Source organism: Lacerta agilis, chromosome 8 (genome assembly GCF_009819535.1).
Source record: "Lacerta agilis isolate rLacAgi1 chromosome 8, rLacAgi1.pri, whole genome shotgun sequence".
Classification (NCBI taxonomy): Eukaryota; Metazoa; Chordata; class Lepidosauria; order Squamata; family Lacertidae; genus Lacerta; species Lacerta agilis.
Genome location: NC_046319.1, coordinates 21,043,541 through 21,067,811, shown reverse-complemented (window position 1 = coordinate 21,067,811; position 24,271 = coordinate 21,043,541). Strand labels below are relative to the sequence as shown.

General features: G+C 49.3%; 1 protein-coding gene across 2 annotated transcripts; it reads left to right on the top strand.

The window, feature by feature from the left end:
* The first annotated feature begins 1,652 nt into the window (after window positions 1–1,652).
* Window positions 1,653–23,885, top strand: DHRS3 (dehydrogenase/reductase 3). 2 transcript variants are annotated; one of them, XM_033156473.1, is made up of 6 exons: window positions 1,653–2,712; window positions 17,713–17,856; window positions 18,875–18,994; window positions 20,634–20,872; window positions 21,862–21,987; window positions 23,335–23,885. In XM_033156473.1, exons 1-6 carry the CDS (start codon window positions 2,518–2,520, stop codon window positions 23,417–23,419), a joined length of 909 nt encoding a protein of 302 aa, XP_033012364.1. In that variant the 5' UTR covers window positions 1,653–2,517; the 3' UTR covers window positions 23,420–23,885. The 2 variants fall into 2 exon arrangements, with proteins under 2 accessions (XP_033012364.1, XP_033012365.1); XM_033156474.1 differs by lacking the exon at window positions 1,653–2,712 and adding an exon at window positions 16,063–16,235.
* The last annotated feature ends 386 nt before the right edge of the window (window positions 23,886–24,271 follow it).

Sequence of the window (24,271 nt, the reverse complement as noted above, 5' to 3'; positions counted from 1 at the left end):
CCTAGCTTGCAGGCTTGGAAGGAGGATGCAATCGAGAGCCAGACTTGTTATTTAAAGTTGTGTGCGTGTTTGTGCTTATGTGTGTTGGTGCTGACCTTTAAAGCCCTCCCTATATGGCTTTGGCTCTGTATACCTGAAGGAGCATCTCTACCCTCATCATTCAGCCGGGACACTTGAGGTCCAGTTCCAAGGGCCTTCTGGCGGTTCCCTCACTGCAAGAAGCAAAGTTACAGGGAACCAGGCAGAGGGCCTTCTTGGCAGTCCTGCCCTCCATGTGGAATGCCCTCCGATCAGATGTCCAAGAGAGAAACAGCTTTATGATTTTGAGAAGACATCTGAAGGCACTCCTGTAAAGGGAAGTTTTTAATATTTTGTGTTTTTTTGCAGGAAGCCACCTAGAGCGGCTGGGGCAGCAGTCAGATGGGCAGCACAGAAATAAATTTAATAATAATAATAATAATACTTCAGTATCCACTCTGGGTGGAACCTTCCTCCCTAATAGACTCCTTTTCTGCCTGCAAGGACTTCTCTTTTTCCTTTTGCATGCAGACAGTCATGCAAACTCCCACAGGGACATAAGAAGTGCCTTCTGGATCAAGCCCATGGCCCCTCTAGTCCAGCATCTTGTTCTTACAGTGGCTGACCAGATTCTCGTGGGAAGCCCACAGGCAGGATGTGAGCACACAAGGCATTCTCCCCTCCTGTAATTTCCAGCAACTGGCATTCAGAAGCATCAATGCCTCCAGCTACGGAGGGAGAGGATAGCCATCATGAAGGTGCTCAATCCTCTTTCCCTGCCATCCAGATTGGTGGCCATTGCTGCTTCCTGCAGGAGCGAGTTCCATAGTTTAACTAGGCACAGTGCAAAGAAATCCTTTCTTTCCTTTCCTCCGTGTGGAGGCGTCTGGAGTGGAACAAGAGCAGGAGGCGCCGGCTTGGGCAACTGGGCCATTGCCACCCAGGAACAAAAAGGAAATTTCCAAACTGGACTTTGAAACTTATGCTGCACACACACCCCTCGTCCCTCAATAGCCCAATCTCAGCACTCAGTTTAGAAAACACGTGCTGGTGTGTGTTATCAGCAGTGTATTTATGTTAAGGGAGGAGGAGAAAAGAAGAGGGAGCTTCGGCTGGCTGTTGCCGCTGCCTCTCAGTTACAAAGTACTTGAATTACACAGCTTGCGCAGGCCCAACGTGGCATCCAGCAAGTCCCGGCTTGCAGGCTTGGAAAGGAGAAGGATGCAGCCGAGAGCCTGGCTCGCGCTTTAAAGTTGCGTGCGTGTTTGTGCTTGTGTGTGTGTGTGTGTGTATGCGCGATGCTGCTTGGGGGAGGGGAGCGAGCCCAGCTAACACTAGCAAGGAGATCTCTCTCTCCCTCTCCCTCTCCCCCCACAACCTCCAACAATACTTTAACTGTCAATCAGGCTTAATAGGGTATAAAACCTGCTCCCAGGGCAAGGGAGCCGCGCCGGGAAGATAAGAAAGTGTCCCAGGAGGAGCAGCCAGAGGTCGACGAGAGGGAGGCGGGCAGGCAGGCAGGCAACGCGAGTCGGACTCCTTCCCTGCATCGGATCGGCGGCTCCGGAGCAAACAAGAAGCGGCCAAGGCTCTCCGCCACTTCTTTTCGCGTCTGCGTAAGAAAAAGCAGAGGAGGAGGAGGAGGAGGAGGCGGGCAAAGGCGGCGGGGAGTTTTCTTTACGCGGCGTATGTATAGAAGGGGGAGGGACCCCGGCGCGCTGCCCTGAGCCTCCCCCCCCCACCCGTCACTGTTTTGGTTTTTTTAAGCCAACTCCTTCCAAAGTCTCCTTTTTTCCAACCCCTTCCCCGAGAAGCAATTTCCTGAACTCCCCAGAATAGACATGAGCTGTCTGGAAAAGCGCTGCCGGCTCCCCATGCAGACGCCGCCGCCTCAGAGAGCTTCTGGGGGGCTTTCCAGCCCGGCTTAGACGGCAGGACGCTCTCCAAAGGAAACAAGGAGTTTTCTTTCGTGAAAGCGGAGAAACGGGCTCGATCCTCTCCGGGATCCGGATCGCCCAGCAACTCTGGAAAGTTCTCCGCAGCTATTTGTTTTGAGATCCCCCGCTCCTCAGCGCGGCTGCTCTTGCTTGGCACTTTGGGAGAGCCCCAGCAAAAGATCTGTATATCTACCGGTATATTTATACATCTATACATGTACTCGGAAGTAAGTTCCGTTTTTAAGCGGGCTGGCGCCCGGGTAAAACGTACCTAGGACGGCGGCTTTCCATTGGATTCTCTACCCACCTGCGAGGAAGTCCGACCGAGGAAGCCAGAAACTCGTGCAACGCCACAGCGGACTTTTGCGCGCAAGCTCGCGCAACCCATCTTCTCTCTCTCTCTCACCTCCCTCTTTGTTTTTGTTTGGCGGGGTGGAGGTACGTTTGCCTAGGATCCGACACACACTTTTGGACGCCGTGCTCCCCCTTCCCCACCCCTCCTTTTCGACGGACTCCTCAAAATTCCCTCCCTCTTCGTGCGTAACCCCCTAACCCAAAGAGGATGGTTTGGAGACGCCTGGGCGCTCTGCTGCTCTTCCCGGTGCGGATGCTTTGCTTGGTAGCCAAGGCGGCGGCGTCCACGGTGCTCCCCAGCAAACTCCGCGACTTGGCCGGGGACAGCGTGCTCATCACCGGAGGAGGGCGAGGCATCGGGCGCTACTTGGCCAAGGAGTTCGCCAGACGCGGCGCCCGCAAGGTGAGAGGCTGCGAATAAGGGGTGGCGATGATTTGCTGGCTGTTTGCGTGCGCCTGCTGGGGAGGGAGGGGTGTCCAACCTGAAGCTGCTTTCCAGGTCCCCCTTCCAACCTCTCCGCTTGCATCGGTGAAGCATAGTAGCCAACTCCGAGAGGCCGAGGAGACTTCGCCCGCCAACCCACAATAAAATATTTGAGGGTGCCAGGCCTCCCTAAAGTTGATGGGCATTGCCATTCAAATGGTGCACGTGTATCGTGCCTTGTGGTGTGGCACTTACCTGGAACCCCAAAATATTTTATTCAAGTTGGCATCCTTGCAGTAAAGGACCCTGCAATTTAAGGGTTAGCCTACAGGCCAACTGAATTCTACTCAGAGTAGATTTGTGGAATTGGGTGAGCCTGTTAGTTGCTGCCATTAGCCTGAATGGGTCTGCTGTTTGTTTATTGCATTTATACCCGAACTTTTCTCTCTCTAACCAAGCTACTTGAGGAGACCTACATGGTTCTCCCTTTCTTCATTTAATACACAACAACAACAACCCTGTGAGGTTGTGAGTGTCATGGCCAAGTAGGGATTTGAACCCTGGTCTGCCAAGGTCCTAGTCTGACACTCTAACCAGTACACCACCACTGGCCCTCATTGACCAGCCTTGGCTGCAACCCTAAAGATGCACTCCTAATCTGGGAGTGCGGCAGGGGAAGCACACCTGAATCTGCCTCTCCCACCACCTCCCAACTTCTCTACTTGCATTGGCGTGGCAGGGATTGTGCAATGAAGGCAGGGCAGCCTAATGGTCAAGGGTGCATTCCTAATCCCACTTAACGTGGGGTTCTGAGGGGGGGGGGAGGAAGAGCCTCTGCTTGAAGCTACTTTCCAATCCCCCTCCCTGCCTCCGTTTTATCTGGCAGCATGAATAGAGCAACTGTGCAAGTGACAGATTGTGCAATTAAGGTGGAGTTGCTCAGCGGCTCATGCAGCAGTTCTCAACCCACTTAACCCAGAGAGCAAGCCCCACTGAATCAATGGGACTTGCTTCTGAGAAGCCATGTTTAGGATGCAGCCTAAACTGCGGACAGTGCCCTGCAATGAGGGAATTGCCACAGATCTCTGATCAGTTGGCCCCCACACCCAAAACTCAGGTGGGCTGGCTTGCCACATTTTATTTATTCATTAACTTAATTTCTACTCCTCTCCCCATTTTATTCCCACAACATCCCTGTGATTATAGGGTGAGAGACAGTCTTGGAAGGTCACCAGAGGGAGCTTTATGGCTAAATGGTGATTTGAACCCTGGTCTCTAAAGTCCTAAGTCGGACCCTCTAACCACTATACCTGAAGCAAGTAAAGTAGCCCACTGTGCCATCTAAAGAATGTGTCTGTGCATACAGGTTTAAAATCACTTTACTGCATCACTGGCTATGAATTGGGTAGCTCCCAGTTCAGATCTCAACTCCGCCTTAATTTGATCCTAGAATTGGAGAGTTGGAAGGGATCTGAAGCATCATCTAGTCCAACCAGTTGCAATTCCCCTAAATGGTCTTCATCAAGCCACTCTTTTTGTCCACCCTCCAACTACAATATGAGGAATATTAATCTAGATTACAGGGTTATTGTATGGATTATGGTTTCCAGATAATGCAGGAAGGATAATATCCGGAGTCAGGCCATTGGTTCATCTAGCTCAGCCTACACTGACTGGCAGTGGCTGTCCGGGGGTTTCAGACAGGAGTCTCTCCCCACCCTGCTGGGGATCAAACCGGGGACCTTCTGTGGCAGATGCTCTACTACTGAACTGCAGCCCTCTGGGGTTGCCGAACTGTTTGGGCACACGGGTGCATTTGCAAACTCTTGTGGGCACCATGTGCCCTATGTGATCATCCACACATGCGCACACTGTGTTTATAAGCCATGCGTCATGCAGAGGTTAAGGCTGTGGCCCTAAGCAGCTCCTGGAAGAGCTGTGTAGCTCAGTGGCTGAGCATCTGCCTTGCAAGCAGAAGGTCCCAGGTTCAGTTCCTGGCATCTCCAGGTAGTGGTAGGAAAAGACCCTTTTCTGAAACCGTGCATAGCCTCTGCAAGTCAATGTAGATGATAATAAGCCAGATGGATCAATGGCCTGTGTTTGTATGAGGCAGCTTCCTATTTAAACCAAACTCTTTATTTTTCAGAACCATGAGGACTAGAACCCTGCTTTAGTAGTAGAGCACAACTGGTGCAAAAGATCCCCTGTTCAATCCCAGGCATCTTCAAGTAGGGCTGGGAGAGGCTTCTGGCTGAGAGCCTGGAAGAGCCGCTGCCAGTCAGTGCAGACAATACTGAGCTAGATGGACCCAGTAGTCTGACTTGGTATAAGGCAGTTTCCTATGTAACTCAATATGACTTCCTTCTGTATAGACATGCGTAGGATTGCATGGCTTCCAGCACACATGTCCCGTTGGTGCTCTGTCAAGGTGATTTAAGCTTTCTTTCTGCCTGGCAATTTCCACACTGCACATACAGGCTGGGTAAGGGATTTGCCCCCCCCCCCCAGCCCACACACCGCTAGCAATATTTCTTGCAGATGATAAGGGAGCAGTCACGCCCAGGGAGAGGTAGACCTCCCACATCCAGCTCTCATTGAGCTGAATGACACCCCATGGCCCAGTGGAATGCAGCCAGACCATTACAGCTGTCTGGTTTGTTTGCTAAATGGTGAGGGGCTCTAGGGCTTCAGGAATATGTGCAAACTTTTATTTCCATGAGTGGCAGATGGCAGATCTGGAGCTACCAGTAAATGGGTAGTTCATAGCAGATCAGCAAAGATTTCTGACTCTCGACTGCTCGACTATTTGTCAACAGCCAAATAGACTCCCTCCCTTGGGGTAAACAGGAATGACTTTTACGTGGAAGGGCTACATGCAAAACTAGTTCCTGAGCTTACATTTACTCACAGTAGACCTGTTGAAATTAAATAACGTGATTAAGTAAGGTCCATAAAATTCAGCTTAGTCGAATAAAACCCTCTAATCCTAAATCTGTGGCTTCAGACACACCATGCATTTAAAGCACAAGACGTCCCTCCCTCCTCCCAAGAGTCCTGGGACCTGAAGTTTACCCCTCGCAGAGCTACAATTCCCAGCACCCTTGTCAAACTGCAGTTCCCAAGATTCTTTGGAGGAAGTCATGTGTTTTGAAATGTTTCCTTTTAATATGCAATTCTGGTCGTTTTGTATCTGACCCTTGTGTGGGTGGATTTGAGGGTTGGGAGGGGGGGGCAAAAGCCTGAAGTCCTCCCTCCCTGGATTATGCAACCACTCCATAATCTGCAGCATGTGGCAGCAGGTTGTGGCTTCCGGGAGGTGAAGGGAGTGTAGTTTGCACATGCCCAGAGAGGCAATCTGCCCTTTGATGTGGCTTGACTGAATGCAGTGGGTTTCGGAACAAAGGCAAATTTGGGACTGGCCTGTCTTGGGGTTCTGACATAAGAAGAACTCTGTGGAAAGTCTGTCTTGTCCATTTCCGCACAGTGTGCAAAGAGAGGCTTCTTGGAAGCTCAGAAGCTAGGGGCAAAGGCAATAGCTGCACCACCACTGAACCTCAGCCTTCACAGAACCTCTGGGATAGCTCAGTCCTTAGAGCATGAGACTCTTAATCTCAGAGTCATGGGTTTGAGCCCCACATTGGACAAAGGATTCCTGCGTTGCAGGGGGTTGGACCAGATGACCCTTGGGGTCCCTTCCAACTCTACAATTCTGATTCTATGAAAACAAATTTGCTGAACCCTCTAAGCCAGTAGTCATCACCACATCTTGTAGCGAAGTGGTGGTGACGGGTAAATTTAAACTCTGATCGTAGAGGGGCTGGGCAGTGTATCTTCAAATGGTGAGACTGTGTATTGATTCACTTCCAGATGTGGAAAGCCGGCTCCCTAGGGAGTGGGACTTTGAGCTTCTACCCCAGAGTCCTGCTCCAATGGCACCCCTGCCTGCATGTTAACTACAAATTATAAGAAGAGCTGGATGGTCAGTTCCTTAGTTAGCTTGATGGGGATACTGGATACTGCGGTCTTTCCATAGGCTACATGGTGTAAATAATCTTACACAGAACTGACGGAGTCTCATTACTGCTTACCGGGCTGGTTGCATGCCAGGGGATCTTTAGACATGGCTTGTTTGTTGCAGTCCATACCAGTAGGGGGAGCTTCTCAAAAGATTTGCGTTATAAGGACTCTTCCCAATTGGTGTTTCGCAGTGGGTGTATCCTGCAACATGTGCTTGACTCATTGATAATGCATTAGCAGTGGGTTTGTTCTGCTTTCGTTTGTGCTTCCTCGGTGGTGCCACAAAATTGTTGTTTGGAGGTGCTACAGCACAACAAAAGCGGAACAAACGGCAACAACAGCCCCAAAACATTTGTAGCATGAAAAGTTATGGGATTTCAGCAGGAAGTTGCAAGATATGCACCGACTGGAAATGAAGCAGTGTGACCCATCTAAAACTTCTGTCTGCATAAACAGCATTGAAAGTGGGATCAGGCATGACGCCCTCCCCCAATTGTATCATGAGCACCAATCACCATAAATTTCCACTGAAAAGGACATCTGAGGATGCCCTGTTGGTTCATTCAACCCAGTATTGTCTGCTCTGGACAGCCAAGTCCGTTGACGCAGGTGTCAAATCTGGGATTCCTGACTTGCAAAGCCAGCTACACTTGACTATGCAACTGAGAGGCAGCGTTTCAAAAACTGAACAGGAGGCCAGAGCTGTCTTTCCTATTGGGCTTAGTGGCACGTTGCACTGGGGCACTGACCTCTCAGGGGCACCCCAGTGAGTGGGGGAGCTGCACGGCTTGGCCGGTGGCCTTCCCTTTCCTTGCATGCCCGCCAGCTATGCCCCGTCAACTATATGGCTGGCCGGCGTGCAGCTTGCCTCCCAAGCCTCCGCGGGAGGAGAGCAATCCCCGCAGAGGCTTAGGATGGAAGCTGCGCCCCGTCAACCATATGACTGGCCGGCGTGCAACTTCCTTCCCAAGCCTCCGCAGGAGGAGAGTGATCCCCGCAGAGGCTTGGGAAAAGGTTGACAACTCTGGGAATCGGGAGCGCCAGAGGGATCTTTGCATCACGGCGCCAGATATGCTTAAAACGGCCTTGCGGGGGGCCAAAGCGACTGAACTGAGGAATCTGGTTGGGTCACACCAGAAGAAAGGGGACGACTCTGTTGGTTTTGATTGGCGGCAGGGATTTCAGGGGGTGGGGCCCTGTGCTGGCGTGCGTGCACATGTTGTGGTGGGGAAAACCCCTTCATGCTTCCAAACGGCAGAGATGCCAATCTTGTTCCAGCTTGCACGGAAATAGGGAGTGCATTCCCGAGCTGTGCAGCTGACTGACAGTTTGCATTTGTGATTTACAGGCTGAGTACACTCTTTGCTGTTTATTTATCATCGGTGTTTTTATACTGTGCATATATGGGCGTTTGTACATACCAGGGGCTGCCACCCCTGCTTGGTTTGTCCACCCAACCAGTTCCCTTGCCAAAACAACCCCCTTCAATTAGAACTCGTCAAAAGCCTTTTATGATTATTCCCCCCACTTCTCACCCTTCCCCCGCCCCACCACCACCAATGTTGGAGGTGCAAAAGAGAAAGGCAGGGTGGGTTGCAAAAGTCTTGTATCTTCTTCCACCGCCACCCAGCCAGTTGGGATGAAGAGTTGGTCCAGCAGTAGGAGGAAGGAGACCGGAAGCAGCCCACTAGCCAACCTGGGGATCGGCAACTGCTGCAGCAGATTACCAGGCTGACTGGCTACCACTTCTGGCAACCTTCCTTATTCCCACGTAGACTGACCCTTCATCCTAATTGGGTGGGTGGCAAGCTGCCCAGGGAGGAGAAAGGTCACCAGTAGCACAGTGCTGGCCACTGGAACCCAGTGGCAGGGCTCCCAGGGCTGGCAGGCTGAGGAGTCAGCGGAGACCGAGAGGGACTCTCTAATGTGTTTTAGCGATTGCAGCAGAGAAACAGGGGAGCAGTCGATTCTGGATTAATGGATTCGGCACAACGAAACGTGCACTCCGGATTGCTGGAACAAGGCAGGCTAGCAACAGCCAAGCTCCCCCTTCTTCTGGCTACTGGACTCTGTTTTAGCTGATTGGAGTGACAGAGGGGTTATCGCATGAAGTAAAGCAAGTATGTAGCTATGCTGGAAAGGTTGGAGAGTGAGGGGGAAAGCAAGCCGGCTGTTTTGCAGCAGGAAGAAGCACAGATCCTGACAGAGGACAGCTTGGGCCTCTGAGAGAAAGGGTAGCCAGAGAGAATATTTTGCCACACTTTGTATTTGTGTGTGTGTGTATGTGTGCTTCCTTGAATGACCTGGATGCTAGGACTGGGGAATATCTGGTTTTCAACATCGTGCTATATCACCAGCTAAAAATCATGATATACTGATATATCACAATGTCTGAAATAAGGATGGAGCCATGTAGAGGCATTGGCTAGCTTCAGGGTTTTTCCCGCATTGTGATTTTTCCCTAGCACATACCCATCATGATTTGCGATATATTGCCAGGTCAAAAATTATGAGACCGATATCACAATATGGCCTTCAAACCGGTATTTAGACGATATATTGATATATCACCCAACCCTACTGGATACTAAGTAGATCAATCCCTTGAGTAGTTCACAGAGCTCTGTGTACATTGGGGTTGGGAACCTCAAGTGTGGCCCTCTAGGCCTCTCTATCTGGCCCCATGGAATCTCCCCAGGTCACTCCCACTAGTCCTGCTTTGCACCTTCCTTGAGTGTTTTTGGCTGGCTGGAATGTGTCCTTGAATGACAATAGCCGCTTGTGCTTGTCCAGATAGGGGATAGAGCATGGGTCAGCAAACTTTTTCAGCAGGGGTCTGGTCTACTGTCCCACAGACCTTGTGGGGGGCCAGACTATATTTTTTGGGGGGGGGGAAATGAAAGAATTCCTATGCCCCACAAATAACCCAGAGATGTATTTTAAATAAAAACACACATTCTACTCATGTAAAAACACCAGGCAGGCCCCACAAATAACCCAGAGATGCATATTTAATAAAAGGATACATTCTACTCATGTAAAAACACCAGGCAGGGCCCACAAATAACCCAGAGATGCATTTTAAATAAAAGGACACATTCTACTCATGTAAAAACACGCTGATTCCCGGACCGTCTGTGGGCCACATTTAGAAGGTGATTGGGCTGCATCCGGCCCCCAGGCCTTAGTTTGGGGACCTCTGGGATAGAGCATAGAAACTTGCTTACTAAGCAAAGGTAAATTTGCACCTGCTGCTCCACCCACCTTTGCCTCTGGCCCCACCCACCTGCAATGTCACACGGCCCTTGGAAGGTTGCCCAAAAGGAAATGCAGCCATCCGACTGAGAAAGATTCTCCAGCCCTAGTGTAGGTTATTTCCAAGTGGTCTGTGGAGTCGAAAAGCCTGGCTATCACTGCTCCAAGGTGTTCAGGTGCAGTGCTCTTGCTGAGAGCTCTGAGCATCGCTGTCAAGAGGTTCTCAGCACCGGTTGCGCTCTGCTCCTACCTGAGCATCTCCAGAAGCTTCTCGGCACCCACGGGGCCCCTGAACCTTCCTCTGCCTGTTCTGCCGTGTCCTCGCTTGCTCTTCCGAGGGCGTCTGCCTCTGTCTAAGCCCTGCTTCTCAAAGCGAATTTCACTTCCCTTGCGGCTCTTGTTGAGTCGCTGCCACCTGTTTCATGTGGTTTCCATATGGAGTTTCTCTTCCACGACGATTATGTGACTGGTGATTTCGCTCAACTGCTTCTTGTGGGCAGCTGTGCCTCCTGTTGATTAAGCTTAAGCCAATCTTCCAGCGTTGATCTGGAGGGGGGCCAAGAAACCTTAGCCTAACGAGAAGAGGAAGAGAGAGGAAGAGGGCAGAAAGAGAAGGGTGGAAAGTCAACTTACAGCAGCATGGGCCATCCAGTTACTTTCCATTGGGATGGAGACACTGAGGTGGTGGCCCTTCGCAGTGAAATCTTCCTTTTTTCAGATAATTTTTAATTGATTTTCACAGATTTTACAAATTTCCTTACATTTTGATATATGTTTCTCTTAGAATTTTGACTCCCCACCCTTACTTCCTTGATGTTTAGCAGGTCATGTGGCCAGCATGACAAAGCCGCTTCTGGTGAAACCAGAGCAGCACACGGAAATGCCGTTTACCTCCCCACCGGAGCGGTACCTATTTATCTATTTGTACTTTGATGTGCTTTCAAACTGCTAGGTTGGCAGGAGCTGGGACTGAGCAACGGGAGCTCACCCCGTCGCGGGGATTCAAACCGCCAACCTTCTGATCAGCAAGCCCAAGAAGCTCAGTGGTTTAGACCACAGCGCCACCCGCGTCCCACTTTAGTGGCAGTTTAAAGGGCTTGGGTCGTTGGTGGGTTGTTGTTGTTGCTTTTTCAATTCTGCCATAAATTACACCTCTAATTAACTTGGGATCCTCTTTGTAGCTTGCCCCCCCACACACCTTTAGCTTCTTAATTACAACCCATTGCACTCCCAGCAATGCCAATATAGCTATATTTGCAACCTGGGGGAGAACACACAGAAATAATTTTTTTTTAAAAGAAAAGAAAACATAGCCAGGAAATTAGGGCTTTTTGTGATTGCCTTCTGCAACATGCCATGGATGCAATAATAGGGCTTTAGCTGTGGACCATTCACTGATCATTCCTCATTATTAGCTGTTCTCTGATGCTTCCACAATATTATGGTATTGTTGCCATCTGGAGGGAAATTCTGGGGCTGCATTCACACCATAATTTATTCTGTCTCCCCGGCGTTTCCCTGCCTGTTAATACTTCACAGAATCATAGAGCTCAAAGGGACCCCCCCCCCCCAGGACATCTCTTCCAACCCCTTGCAATGCAGGAACCACAGCTGAAGAATCCCCGGCAGATGGCCATCCAATTTCTCTTTAAAAACCTCCGCCGGAGGTGAGTCCACCACCTTCTGGACTGGAGTTGCTTGTGTGGAAGGCAAATCCTCGTGAGATGTGGTTCTCCGGTGTCCCAACGCTATTCCTCCGACTTATCCAAAATATTGTTTTGACATCTGAAAGTGGGGTTTGCAGGGGGGAGAGGACATTTGCATAAGTAAGGGAAGCCTGACAATCAAAGGATCCTTGATTTGTGTGTGTGTGTAAGCACATCCGGATTGCTTGAGAGAATTGGCACCCGCTACCTCCTTTGTGGCTCAGGGTTCATTGGCTGGTCAGGCAGTCCCCCCCCCCAACCTATGACATCATGACAATTTTGTTTATCCCTCACACAGAACAAGCACTGTGAAAGGAGAAATGGCTTCTGATTACTGCCCCCCCCCCAATCTACTCTTTCTTTCTTTCTTTCTTTGACAACGATACTTTCTTCCTTTTTCCTTTGAACTCTTCACAGGCTGGTTGCACCGCCAGAGACCATTCCAGACTGGGGGCGGTGGTGTTTTTTTTAACATTTTATTTTAAGCAAGTATATTCGGCAGCGTGTCACGGACACAAGAATGGTACGCTAGTGGCGAACTTAACACTGTGCTGTCCAAATACCACAACAGCTTTGTTAGTTGTGCTCCAATGCTTGAAAGAGGTGACCCGTTAGAAGTTTATAAGGTTAGGCATGGCATAGAGAACACACAAAGCTTTATTGCATTCCACAGGCCCAAAATACATAGTACAATAGTATATACCCACAGTGATTAAGGTGTAAGATTGGCCTTGCTAGCCAACGGAGGAGCTTTAGCCTGTAGATACTGATTTCTGATTTTCACTGCCTCCAAGAGGAATTTTGCTACATCCAGTGTAATACAGTGGTAGCTCGGGTTAAGAACTTAATTCGTTCTGGAGGTCCGTTCTTAACCTGAAACTGTTCTTAACCTGAGGTACCACTTTAGCTAATGGGGCCTCCCGCTGCCACGCCACGATTTCTGTTCTCATCCTGAAGCAAAGTCCTTAACCCGAGGTACTATTTCTGGGTTAGCGGAGTCTGTAACCTGAAGCATCTGTAACCCGAGGTACCACTGTAGTATCAAACTTGCCCTCAAGAAGAACCTTGACATGAAATGAGTCGGCCATTCCAGGTTGTTTTGACAGTATTGGATTGCTTACAATGAGGTTGTTACAGTAAGTGCCACACTTTTTTAAACAATTTTTTTTTTTTAAAAAAGGTGCCAGTTCTACATACCCTTGAGTACCCCCACCCGGGGGGGGGGGGGCGGGGAAGAGCACTGGGTCTCGTAGGTGTAACAGTTTAGCATGCAGAATTTGCTTTGCTCTCTTGCCGCCACCCTGTTTCATCCCAGGGATTAGGAATCCAATGGAAGGAACTCCCCTATCCTTCTCAAAATACGTCACTGTATCTTTCCATTCTCTGCCGACACCTCTCGCTGTTTGCTTTCCATTATCTTTAATGCTCAAAGATTTGCCTCTGGCCCAATGGTGTTTACCATAGTTTCTCAGAGGTGTCATTAAGAGGCCTCTTAATGTCAGACTCCAAGCATCAAAAGGGTTTCTCTCCCAGCCTTGGACAATGGTCAACCTTTCACATATCTCCCTTGCACAAAAGCTTGCCAAATCTCTTTTTTATATATACATGCCAATCTGCCATGACTTGGATTATCTTTTTTTTTTTAAGAGCTATTCAGGGAAGTGTTGATGGTGCTTTATATATGGAGTCTGAGCACTGGTCCATCTAGCTTAGCATGGTCTGTGGTCCTCCAGTTCTTGATGGACTATAGCTCCCATCAACCCTGTCCTCATGGAGGTTAAGGCTATTTGTGGCTGCTGGCCGTGATGGCTGTGCTATGCCTCAATGAGCAGAGGCAGCGATGCTGCTTCTGCATAGCAGTTGCTGGTAACCACAGAAGGGGCGAGTGGTCTTGTGGACAGATCCTGCTTGCGGGTTTCCCAAAGGCATCTGCTCAGCCACTGTGAGAATAGGATACTGGACTAGATGGGCCACTGGTACACCCCAGCAGGACAATTATGATGACCCTATCTTCAAGGGCAGCCCAGTGTAGAGCACACTGTAGTAGTCCAGTCTGGTGTCTCTGAAAAAAAATTACACATCACTTGAGAAGACAGGCGAACTAATGCCAGTGTACTGGAAGAAGCAAAGATCACCAGTGTTGAAGCAATGATTCTTCAACATCAACTTCGTTGGACTGGCCATGTTGTTCAGATGCCTGACTATTGTCTTCCAAAGCAACTACCGGTACTCTATTCCGAACTTAAAAATGGAAAGTGTAATGCTGGTGGTCAACAAAAGAGGTTTAAAGACTCTCTCAAGGTAAATTTAAAACAATGTAGTATAAACACCGACAACTGGGAAACACTGGCCTGCGAGCGCTCCAGTTGGAGAACAGCCTTTACCAAAGGTGTCATGGGCTTTGAAGACACTCGAACTCAGGACGCAAGGGAGAAACGTGCTAAGAGGAAGGCACGCTTGGCAAATCCACATTGTGATCAACTCCCGCCCAGAAACCAATGTCCCCACTGTGGAAGGACGTGTGGATCCAGAATTGGCATCCACAGTCACTTATGGACTCACTGTTAAAACCGTGTTTATGGAAGACGATCTTACTCGGCTACGAGTGATCACCAAAGAAGAAGTCCAGTCTGGAAGCCATCAGAGACTGGAATGCAATGTGCATGCACGTTGATCACAAACCATTTTTACTATTTATAGTTCTGCTACAATCAGGTCCCAATCAATGGCTTCCCATGGATGCATCTGTTTGGCCACTGTGAGAACAGAGTGCCAGACTGGATGGGCCATTGGCCTGATCCTGCAGGCCCCTTACATTCTTATGTTGATTGGCCATTCTGGCTGTGGGTGGAGGGGACAACATATATAAGTTTTAATAACATCCACAAGTCTCTCAGCAATTTTTCCCACCAGGACGAAGCAAAGTCGTGGTTACCAGAATTACATTTAAGCAAACCCCTAGCTGCAGGCAGCTGAAAAGAAGGGACAAAATTTGACCTCACCCAGTCCCTTTCTTCCATGACTGAACACAAACTTTGCTCTCTTTCAGCTACTGTTTGCACTTGCTCAAGCTGTTACCCTTTTGTCAACAGGTACCTTTGTGTGGCCCCTGCTGACAGATCCTTCCTGGCTTCGAGAGTTATGAAGTGCCCATTAAGGGCAGGCAGATCTGGTAGCATTTCTTTCTCTCTGCTTCTCATTTTTCCAGTCTTAAATTCAGGTCTCCGCATCTCTGCAGCAAATTCGCATTTTTTAATATTAAAAAAACAATCAAAGCCACATCCTCTTGAAAATTCATCAGCATTTTAAGGGTACAGTTCTCCCATCAGACACAATTTTTTAATGCAGGTCTGGCTAGCAGACACATCTTTGCAATGCACTTTCCCCTACTATGAAACTTTTCCGTATGCTATTTTCACTAATATATGCATTTCAGGCTTTAAGCACCAACAAGAGCACCTTGAACTGGGTCCAGAAGTGAAATGGCAACCAATGCAGCTGTTTTAAAATGGGGTTTATATGGGGCACAGGATTCTAACTGTTGAGCAAAATGAAAAAAAAAAAAATCTGGGGGAATGGAATGGAGTATCTTGGAAGGGGAAATGGCTGACTGGCTGGCACCCTGCATAGGAACCATACTGGGCACCGCAACTAGGTCTTCTGGTAGAGCATGAGACTCTTAATCTCAAGGTCATGTGTTCGAGCCCCATGTTGGGCAAAATATACCTGCATTGCAGGGGGTTGGACTAGATGACCCTTGGAGTACCTTCCAACTCTGGAATAATTCTATAAGTCTATGCAACATTTATTGCAGGGCCCACTTCTGTTGGTATTTCTTCCTCCTGGGCATCCTTTCTTTCATCTGCTTGTCTCCAACAAAGCCATTTCCCCCTGTTTTATCTATTGCCTGTACTCCTTGCATTTTTTTCTTGGCACCTTTTTATTTTAGAGGACCCTTTCCCCCCCACCCAATTTTACATTAAGTTGCTGTTCGCTGCCTTCGGCATTTTTACAACGACGCAGGATGCCATTTTTTCAACTAAACACACAACCGTGCGCCGCGATGTTTGCGCATTGCTCCTCCTCTACTGACGCCAACCACACAAGGCAAATGGGGTTGGTGGCAGAGCGCCACCCTGCATGAGGATGTCATGCCACCCGTTGCGTTGGCATGGGAAGGGAGAAAGGAAAAGAATGGCATCAGTGCGGAGCCCCTCTAGGTCTGCTATTTTGGGGGGGGGGGTTAGAGGAAGTTAACAACCTGAAGCTAATTAAGGCACAGCGGCAGAGTCCTTCCTCCATCCAGCGCTGCCATCCTAGTTGGTGGGAGGGAGGCCGCTCGCTGGTGACCCCAGCCCCTGGCAGCCCACCTTCTGCTGGGATGGCACAACGAAGCATTCCACCTGGCTGCCAAGGATTGAGGTCACCTAGAGTAGCAACAGGGCAGGAAGCTTCTGCACAGCGCCAGCCTTCCACAGCAGGGATTAACCGCCTCGCTGAGCTGCTGCCCTCGACAATTTTCTGGTCAGTAACTTTCTGAAAAGGAGAGCGTGTCTCTTGCAGGAGGGAGGGAGGCAAGCAGCTGAGGAGGGGTAAGGTGGGGGGGGGGAGAGAGAAGAGGACTGGATGGGTTCCAGGATGGGAAGCTATCACACCCGAAAACTACAGCCCTAGACAGAGGACGGGTTTTCCAATGCTTCTTCCTGCCCGCTCAACACAAATACAGAAACTCCACTGCTTATTTAGGGATTGTGTGTGTGGGGGGGGGGTGTCTATGCCACTGATATTAAAGGTGTGGGAGATTTCGTGGCAGGGAACGGTTGTCTACTGTAGCAAGGCTTTTGCTGATTTATTTAGTTTTTTTTAATAATTCACACTTTCATTAAAAAAAATATAGCCGGGTGGAGTACAACACATAGGAATAAAATCAGCCGATGATCCATAAAAGCAGCAATTAAAAGGAAAAATTAATGATGCAAATGCCTGCCTAAACAATGCAGATTTCAGAAGACATATAAAAGAAGGCAGGTACAATTCCTGCTAAACTTCTACAACAGGGAGTTCAACAGGGCAGGGCCTGCCACACTGATCTTTAGTAATGGCCAAACGAATCAGAGGATCTGTGATTGAGGTGCAGCATAAGGAATTGGGCAGTCCTTGTTGATGTTGTTGTTGTTAATAATTATTATTATTTATATGCTGCCCATCTGACTGGGTTTCCCCAGCCACTCTGGCCAGCTTACAACAAATATAAAAGCATAACGAAACAGTAAAAACTTCCCTAAACAGGGCTGCCTTCAGATGTCTTCTAAAAGTCAGATAAGTTGTTTATTTCCTTGACATCTGATGGGAGGGCGTTCCATAGGGCGGGCGCCCCAACCGAGAAGGCCCTCTGCCTGGTTCCCTGTAACTTCTTGCAGGGAGGGATTCGCCAGAAGGCCCTCAGAGCTGGATCTCGGTGTCTGGGCTGAACGATGGGGGTGGAGACACTCCTTCAGGTATACTGGGCCGAGGCTATTTGGGGCTTCAAAGGTCAGCACCAACACTTTGAATTGTGCTCGGAAACGTACTGAGAGTCGGTGGAGATCCTTTAGGACTGGTGTTATATGGTCCCAGCGGCCACTCCCAGTCACCAGTCAAGCTGCCGCATTCTGGATTAATTGCAGTTTCCGAGTCACCTTCAAAGGTAGCCCCACGCAGAGCGTGTTGGAGTAGTCCAAGAGAGAGATAACCAGTGCATGCATGTACTTTGTGTGGATTAACACAGCTATCTTGAACCTTCCCAGTAGCAAATCAGAAACCAGTGAAACTCTCTCAGCATCCGAGTGACATGATGGCTGTGGTTAGACACTTGGGCAGTCCCACATGAAGCATGGTACAGTAATCAAGCCTTAAGGTTACAAATGGCACTGGTAGGGAAGGCAGAGAGATGGACAATAGGTGGACCCAGAGCAACTGGATGTCATTGGGCAACAATTCTTAAAGAGCCATCTTCTTGCAGATTATCCTGTGGGGTCGGACGGAGAAGTGCCTAAAAGAAACCACGGAAGAGATCCGGGCGATGGGAACAGAGTGCCATTACTTCATCTGTGACGTGGGCAACCGCGAAGAGGTTTACCGACAGGCCAAAGCCGTCCGTGAAAAGGTACGTTTGGTGAAGAAACTGAGGGGGCTGCTCATCAAATTCGCAAATGACACAAAACTGGGAGGGACAGCGAATACCGCAGGAGATAGGATTCAAGGGGAGCCCACAGTGTGATGCAGCAGCAAAAAAAGCTAATCTAGGCTGCATCAACCGAAGTATATTGCACAGCTCAAGGGAAGTCATAGTACCGCTCTATTCTGCCTTGGGCAGACCTCACCTGGAGTCCTGTGTCCAGTTCAAGGCACCAGTTTAAGAAGGATATTGGCAGTTTAAGAAAGAGGGCAGCCAAGACGATAAAGGGTCTGGAAACCAAGCCTTATGAGGAACGGTTGAGGGGGCTGGGGGTGTTTAGCCTAGAGAAGATTGAGGGGATAGGAGAGCTACCTTCAGCTTTCTGAAGGGCTGTCACATGGAAGATGGAGAAAGCTTCTTTCTGCTGCTCCAAAGGGTGGAACCTTTCTGACAGGAAGAGCTGTTCACCAGTGGGATGGAATCGCTCAGAAACTGTACTCGGCCCTGCTTCGCTTTGCAAATGCCGGCAGTAAACAATGCAGACTGGAATCTTGCTTTCTTTTCAAGGGCAGTTCCATAAGTTCAGTGGTAGAGCATCAGCTTTGCTTGCAGAGGGTCCCAGGCATTTCCGGATTGGGCTGAGAAAGGCCTGAAACCCAGGGGAGCCACAGCCTGTCAGTGTAGACAATACTGAGGTCTAATACAATATGAGGCAGCTTCACGTGGAGCATCCATAGCTGAAGAGCACATGCATTGGATGCCGAAGGTCCCAGGTTCAATACCCGGCATGTCCAGGTAGGGTTGGGAGAGAGTTCTGTCTGAAACCCTGGAGAGCTGCTGCCAGTCAGAGTTGGCAATACTGAGCTAGATGGAATCTGTATAAGGATGAATAATATGTTTACTGTTGGGAAACAAAAGACTGAGCTCAGTGTACCTTTGGTCAGATCTTGCAGGGCTCATCCACTGACTGGGGGCTTCTCCTTTCTTCCCCCCCTCTCCTCTCCAGGTCGGGGATATCACCATCCTAGTGAACAACGCAGCCGTTGTTCACGGGAAGAGCTTGATGGAGAGCGACGATGACGCGCTGCTGAAATCACAGCACATCAACACGCTGGGACAGTTCTGGGTACGAAGCCACCCTTTCTCCCGCGTTCTCGGGCTTGGAAGTGACAGCAGGGAGTTGCAGCCAGCAAAACCTTGGCTGCTCCGAGGGATGGCTCAGCCGAATTCGGGAAGATCAGCCCGGCATGCAAACCTGCCAGGAAAAACAGTGGGGGAGGGGAGGTGTTTGCAGGGAGAAATTGGAAGATTCCAGCTACCTACTGAAATTAATACTAAGCACCGCCGGGTGATGCTGTAGACATGCGGTGCCCTTTTATACATCCCTGAATTAGTCTCTACTGCTGGGTAGATTTTGCTTTTCCTGCTCCTGATATAACCTGGGGTGATTACTTACTTAATTTTTTACCAATTGTCAATTAGATTGGGCATTGGGGAGCTCCTTATCCGATGCATTTCCACCTGTGGTCAATTGCCTCCCACCTGATATCTCTGCTCCATCCTACACGAGGAATTGTGACTTGCAAAGAAGAAGGGGGGGTGGCCTCTGTGGCCCTCCTGGACTCCAACTGCCATCATGCCCCAGCCAGAAATGGCCAATTGTCAGGGATGAGGGGAGTTGGAGTCCAGCAGTTCCCAGAGGGTCACAGCTTCCCCATCAGTCAGGAGCAAGTCAGCAGTAAATCACATGGCGACAGTGAAATTAACTCTTCATTTGAGGAAACAAAGTCAATTCCGGAGGCCAGGCCTAATGAGCACAGCAGTTCATCCTGGTAGATCTTGCCCCTATGAGGCAGTTGTTGGGAATGAAGGTCCAGGCCTTTCCACGGTTGTCTTTTGCCGCCTCCTCCTCCAGATCCTTTCCCAGCAATCTGAGTCTTTGTTGCTGTGCCCATCTTTGCTCCAACTTCTTCATATCTATTCTGTTTCTGGGAGACCAGGGAGGGAGGGGAGCTGGTTGCAGCACGAGGGGAGACTCCATGGTTTCTTCAGCAGCCTGCCTGATCTCTGCCTCTTGGGCCTCCTCTTCTCCAGCCTCTGCTTCAGAACTGCTCTCTGCCACAGCCTCTTCCTGCTCACCAGACCCTATGACCTCTTCAGCTTCCTACCCTCCTCCTCCAAGTCTCCTCAGCTTCCTACCCTCCTCCTCCAAGTCTCCTCCCTCTAGCCACTTATCATCATCCCACCTCCAATCCCCGGGCTCTGAGCCTTCTTCCCTTGGGGGTTCCCCCGCTGGTGACTCCCACCACATCTCTGACACCATCCCTGCGATGGCTGCCAGGTTACAGTAACACGGATGTGGGCTTTTTCCAATGGTGCCCCCTCCCTGTTTTGCAGTGCCCTCCCATCTGAAATATAGGAGTCCTCCCTAGTGGTTCTCGCTTTCCACCAGCTCTTGAAGACACACTTGGTTAAAGGCCAGCATCCCCCTTGAACTTGAACCTCCTGATCTAATGGCTCTTCCCATGCTTCTTCTTTTCATTGGGTCTTATCCCAATCCCATTGCATATTGTAGTTGCGGAAGATTTCATGGAATGGTTTTTATTGTGCGTTTCAGTTAGACACAGGTATTTTATGATTTATTTTATACTTGTAACCCGCTAAGAAGCCATTTTGGCGTGCAAGTAGTACATAAATCAAGTCATTAACAGCAGTCATCGATGATCATGATATGTGAACCAAGGTCATTCTCTCTCTGCCCACAGACCACAAAGGCCTTCTTGCCGCGGATGCTGGAACTGCAGAAAGGGCACATTGTTTGCCTCAATTCTATCCTGGCCTTGTCTGCCATCCCTGGGGCTATAGACTATTGCACTTCCAAAGCCTCCTCTTTTGCCTTCATGGAGAGCTTGACGCTGGGTCTCTTGGACTGTCCTGGAGTAAACGCAACCACTGTCCTGCCATTCCACACCAGCACAGAGATGTTTCAAGGCATGCGGATCAGGTCAGTGCAGACAGCCACAAAAACACGTCTGGTTGGCGATGCGTGAGGTATGAAGGAGCTGGGGTGGGAAAACCTGGGGCAACCCAGCAACATTCAATCTACATCCAAAGGATATCATGTAAGTGGTTTGGATAAAGCAATATACAGTACAGTGCTACCTTGGTTCTCAAACTTAATCCGTTCCAGAAGTCCGTTCCAAAACCAAAGCGTTCCAAAACCAAGGCACGCTTTCCCGTAGAAAGTAATGCAAAGCAGATTAATCCATTCCAGACTTTTAAATACAACCCCGAAAACAGCAATTTAACATCAATTTTACTATCTAACGAGACCATTGATCCATAAAATGAAAACAGTAGTAATCAGTGTACTGTACTATAAAATAAGACAGTATTGTAGATGATAAAAATTAAAATTAATTTTTTTTTCCTTACCTGCGCTGATGATAGTCATTGTTTGGATGGGGGGCTTTTGTCCATTTCCACATCACACAATCAATCAATCAGTAGCTGAACTGGGTTCCACACAGTCACAAAAACGAATTAACCGAGAAAGCCTCAAAAACAAAAATTCAAAATAAATAGTGAAAACAAAAGTGCCAAACTTATTTTGTTCTGGACATCCGTTTGACTTCCGAAATGTTCGAAACGAAGGCGCAGCTTCTGATTGGTGCAGGTGCCCCAGAAACAATAGCCAACAACCACATCGGATGTTCAGCTTCTGAAAAACGTTTGAAAACCGGAACACTTATTTCCGGGTTTTCAGCGATTGAGAACCAAAGTGTTTGAGTACCAAGGTGTTTGAGAACCAAGGTACCACTGTATACATTTTTAAAAATATCAATACAGATTTTAAAAACAAGGAGACAGAACGTTTTTTCAGCACCACCCTCTGTCCTCCAAAGCATTTGCAGCCCGAAGCAGCTGCCTCATTCCGCCTAACAGTAGAGCTGGCCACGAGGTGAATAAACAGGGCTGTGTTTTATTTTCCAGATTCCCCAACCTCTTCCCTCCACTAAAGCCAGAGACGGTGGCTCGGAGGACAGTAGAAGCTGTTCAGCAGAACCAAGCTTTCCTCCTCCTGCCATGGACAATGCACATCCTGGTCATCTTGAAAAGGTGCGGCCTGCTGCTCCACACCCATTTTTATTTTATTTGTTTGGTGATACAAGGAGGTCAAGTTGGCATGTGCTGCTCTCCGGCTCCTCCCCATTTTTATCAACAAGCCTCTGAAATGGTGGCTGGCCCAAGGTTACCATGTGAGCTTTATGGCCAAGTGAGGGATTTGAACCTTGGTCTCCTGTGGCCTATTCCAGAGCCTATTCTGGCTGTCCCAACAGCTAAACCACACTAGCTCTCCAGCTCTAGTCCTGGCAAGATGGAGCATGAATGGGTGGAGATTGAGGAGCTGCAGGTATCAACCCTGCCCTCATCATCTCCTACCTCCACCCTCAACCTTCATGTGTTGTGAAGGAAGGTCTGAAGGGGGACTGGTGTTGGAAATCCTCCGCATGAATGGTAAGCCCAGTTCTGCAAGCCACACAGCTATTCCCCTTTCAGTCCGTCCCATGCCATGCATGAACATCTGAGGCTGCAAGTGGCAGGGATGGAGGGCAGCGCCTCTTGCTGCCTCTCCTTGTGTGCATCTAATGATGAGAAGAGGCCTGATGGAGTAGGGAAGGGAAAACCAAGGCCCAGCAGCTCTCTCAGTTCCACAAAGAGCTTGGGCCAAAATGTCAGCACAGTGAGTTGCAGAGCAACTTGAACTGTGAGAGTCTTCCCCTGAGATGGTGAGATTGTCCCAGAAGCGGGAACGCATCACCAAATGTTGCACATATTTCCATAAAAATGTGGAGATAGTTGTGTGTCTGTGTCTGTGTGTCTGTGAAGGGCCCTGTACATTAATGCAAGGCCCTTTAACTTGGCCCAGGGGCGTATGGGCAACAACTGAACATAAGAAGAGGCTTACTGGATCAGGCCAGTGGCTGATCTAGTCATAGAATCATAGAAGGGACCACAAGGATCACCTGGTCCGACTCCCCACAGTACAGGAATATTTTGCCCAACCTGGGGCTTGAACCCACAACCCTGAGATTAAGAGTCTCATGCTCTACCAATTGAGCTATCCCTTAGTCCAGCATCCTCTTCTCGCAGTGGCTAATCTGTGGGAAATTTGCAAGCAGGATTCAAGTGCAAGAGCCCTTCACCTTTCCTGCAGTTTCCAGAAACTGGGATTCGGAAGCATTGCTGCCTCCAACTGTGGAGGCAGAGCATAGCCATCATGGCTAGAAGCCACCTACAGTTCTCTCCTCTGTGATTTTTTTTTAAAGCATTCTTTGCAAAGAGTAAAATAAAAACAAATCACCCAGTCCTTGGGTGTCCAATGCACCTGCCTGCTCTGCCTGTCCTCTGCTCTGCCTCCGGTGGACGGGCTGACCCATCCTCTCTTGCCTTCCTCTCTTGCAGCATCCTCCCGCAAGCGGCGCTCGAAGAAATCCACAAGTTCTCCGGGAGCTACACCTGCATGAACACTTTCAAAGGGCGCACGTAGGCTCTGCGTCTCGCTCACGCACCAAGCAGGCCGAGAGCCCGACGAGGGCATCGGTGGGGCCTCCCGAGGCCACGCGCTTGCTCTCCCTTGCCGCGGCGACAGCGTCGAGAGCCGTAGCGAAAAGGGGTGGAAGAGGAACTCACAGGGGCAAGGAAGGAGGACAAGCAACGGCAGCCATTTGCAACGTAGATTTTAAGAGGAGTTTCAAAGCCTAGGGGTTTGCCGAACCTCCCGTGCCGAGTACATTCCACTTTGCCTGCTAATCAGGAATTGCAAATTAATTTAGAGGGGGTTTCCTCCCCAATTATTTGTGTGTGTGTGTGTGTTGGGGAAGGGGTGTTCTCATTTTGTAAAGCTTGTAAGATTTCACTACCCTTGGGTGACTGCTAAGACTAGTGGTTAGGAAGAAGTAACAGAAAAATGGATACCACTTTTTTTTTTTAGCCAAGGAAACAGCAAGGACCTCTGGCTCCCATACCAGGAAAAGAGAATGGGATGTTCCTTAGCGAGAGGCAGCCTGAAGGAGTCTTTGGCTATGGACAGAGAGAAACGGCATTAAGTGCTTCTGGGGCTATCCGTAGATTGTAGGGAAGGTTGCATCTTGCATCTGCAATGCTTGGACCAAGGAGACCATCACAACTGCTTCATCAGATCACACCAAAATGACCTTCTAACCCAGAATTCTGTTTCCAGCAGCAGACAACCTGAACTCCCTGGGTTGGTTTCATTCCGTTTGTCTGGAGTAGATCTACTGCCTCTGAACAGGACATGGCCCTTCTTAGCTATGGTGGCTTGTCACCATTGATAGACTCGATCTTAATATGCACAGGCTACATATTAAGTTAAGGCGAG

Coding starts and splice junctions, on each gene's coding strand:
- DHRS3 (XM_033156473.1), top strand. CDS start 2,518: ATGGTTTGGAGACGCCTGGGCGCTCTGCTGCTCTTCCCGGTGCGGATG. Junction 18,995..20,633: donor ACACGCTGGGACAGTTCTGG/GTACGAAGCCAC, acceptor CTCTGCCCACAG/ACCACAAAGGCCTTCTTGCC. Junction 21,988..23,334: donor ATCCTGGTCATCTTGAAAAG/GTGCGGCCTGCT, acceptor CCTCTCTTGCAG/CATCCTCCCGCAAGCGGCGC.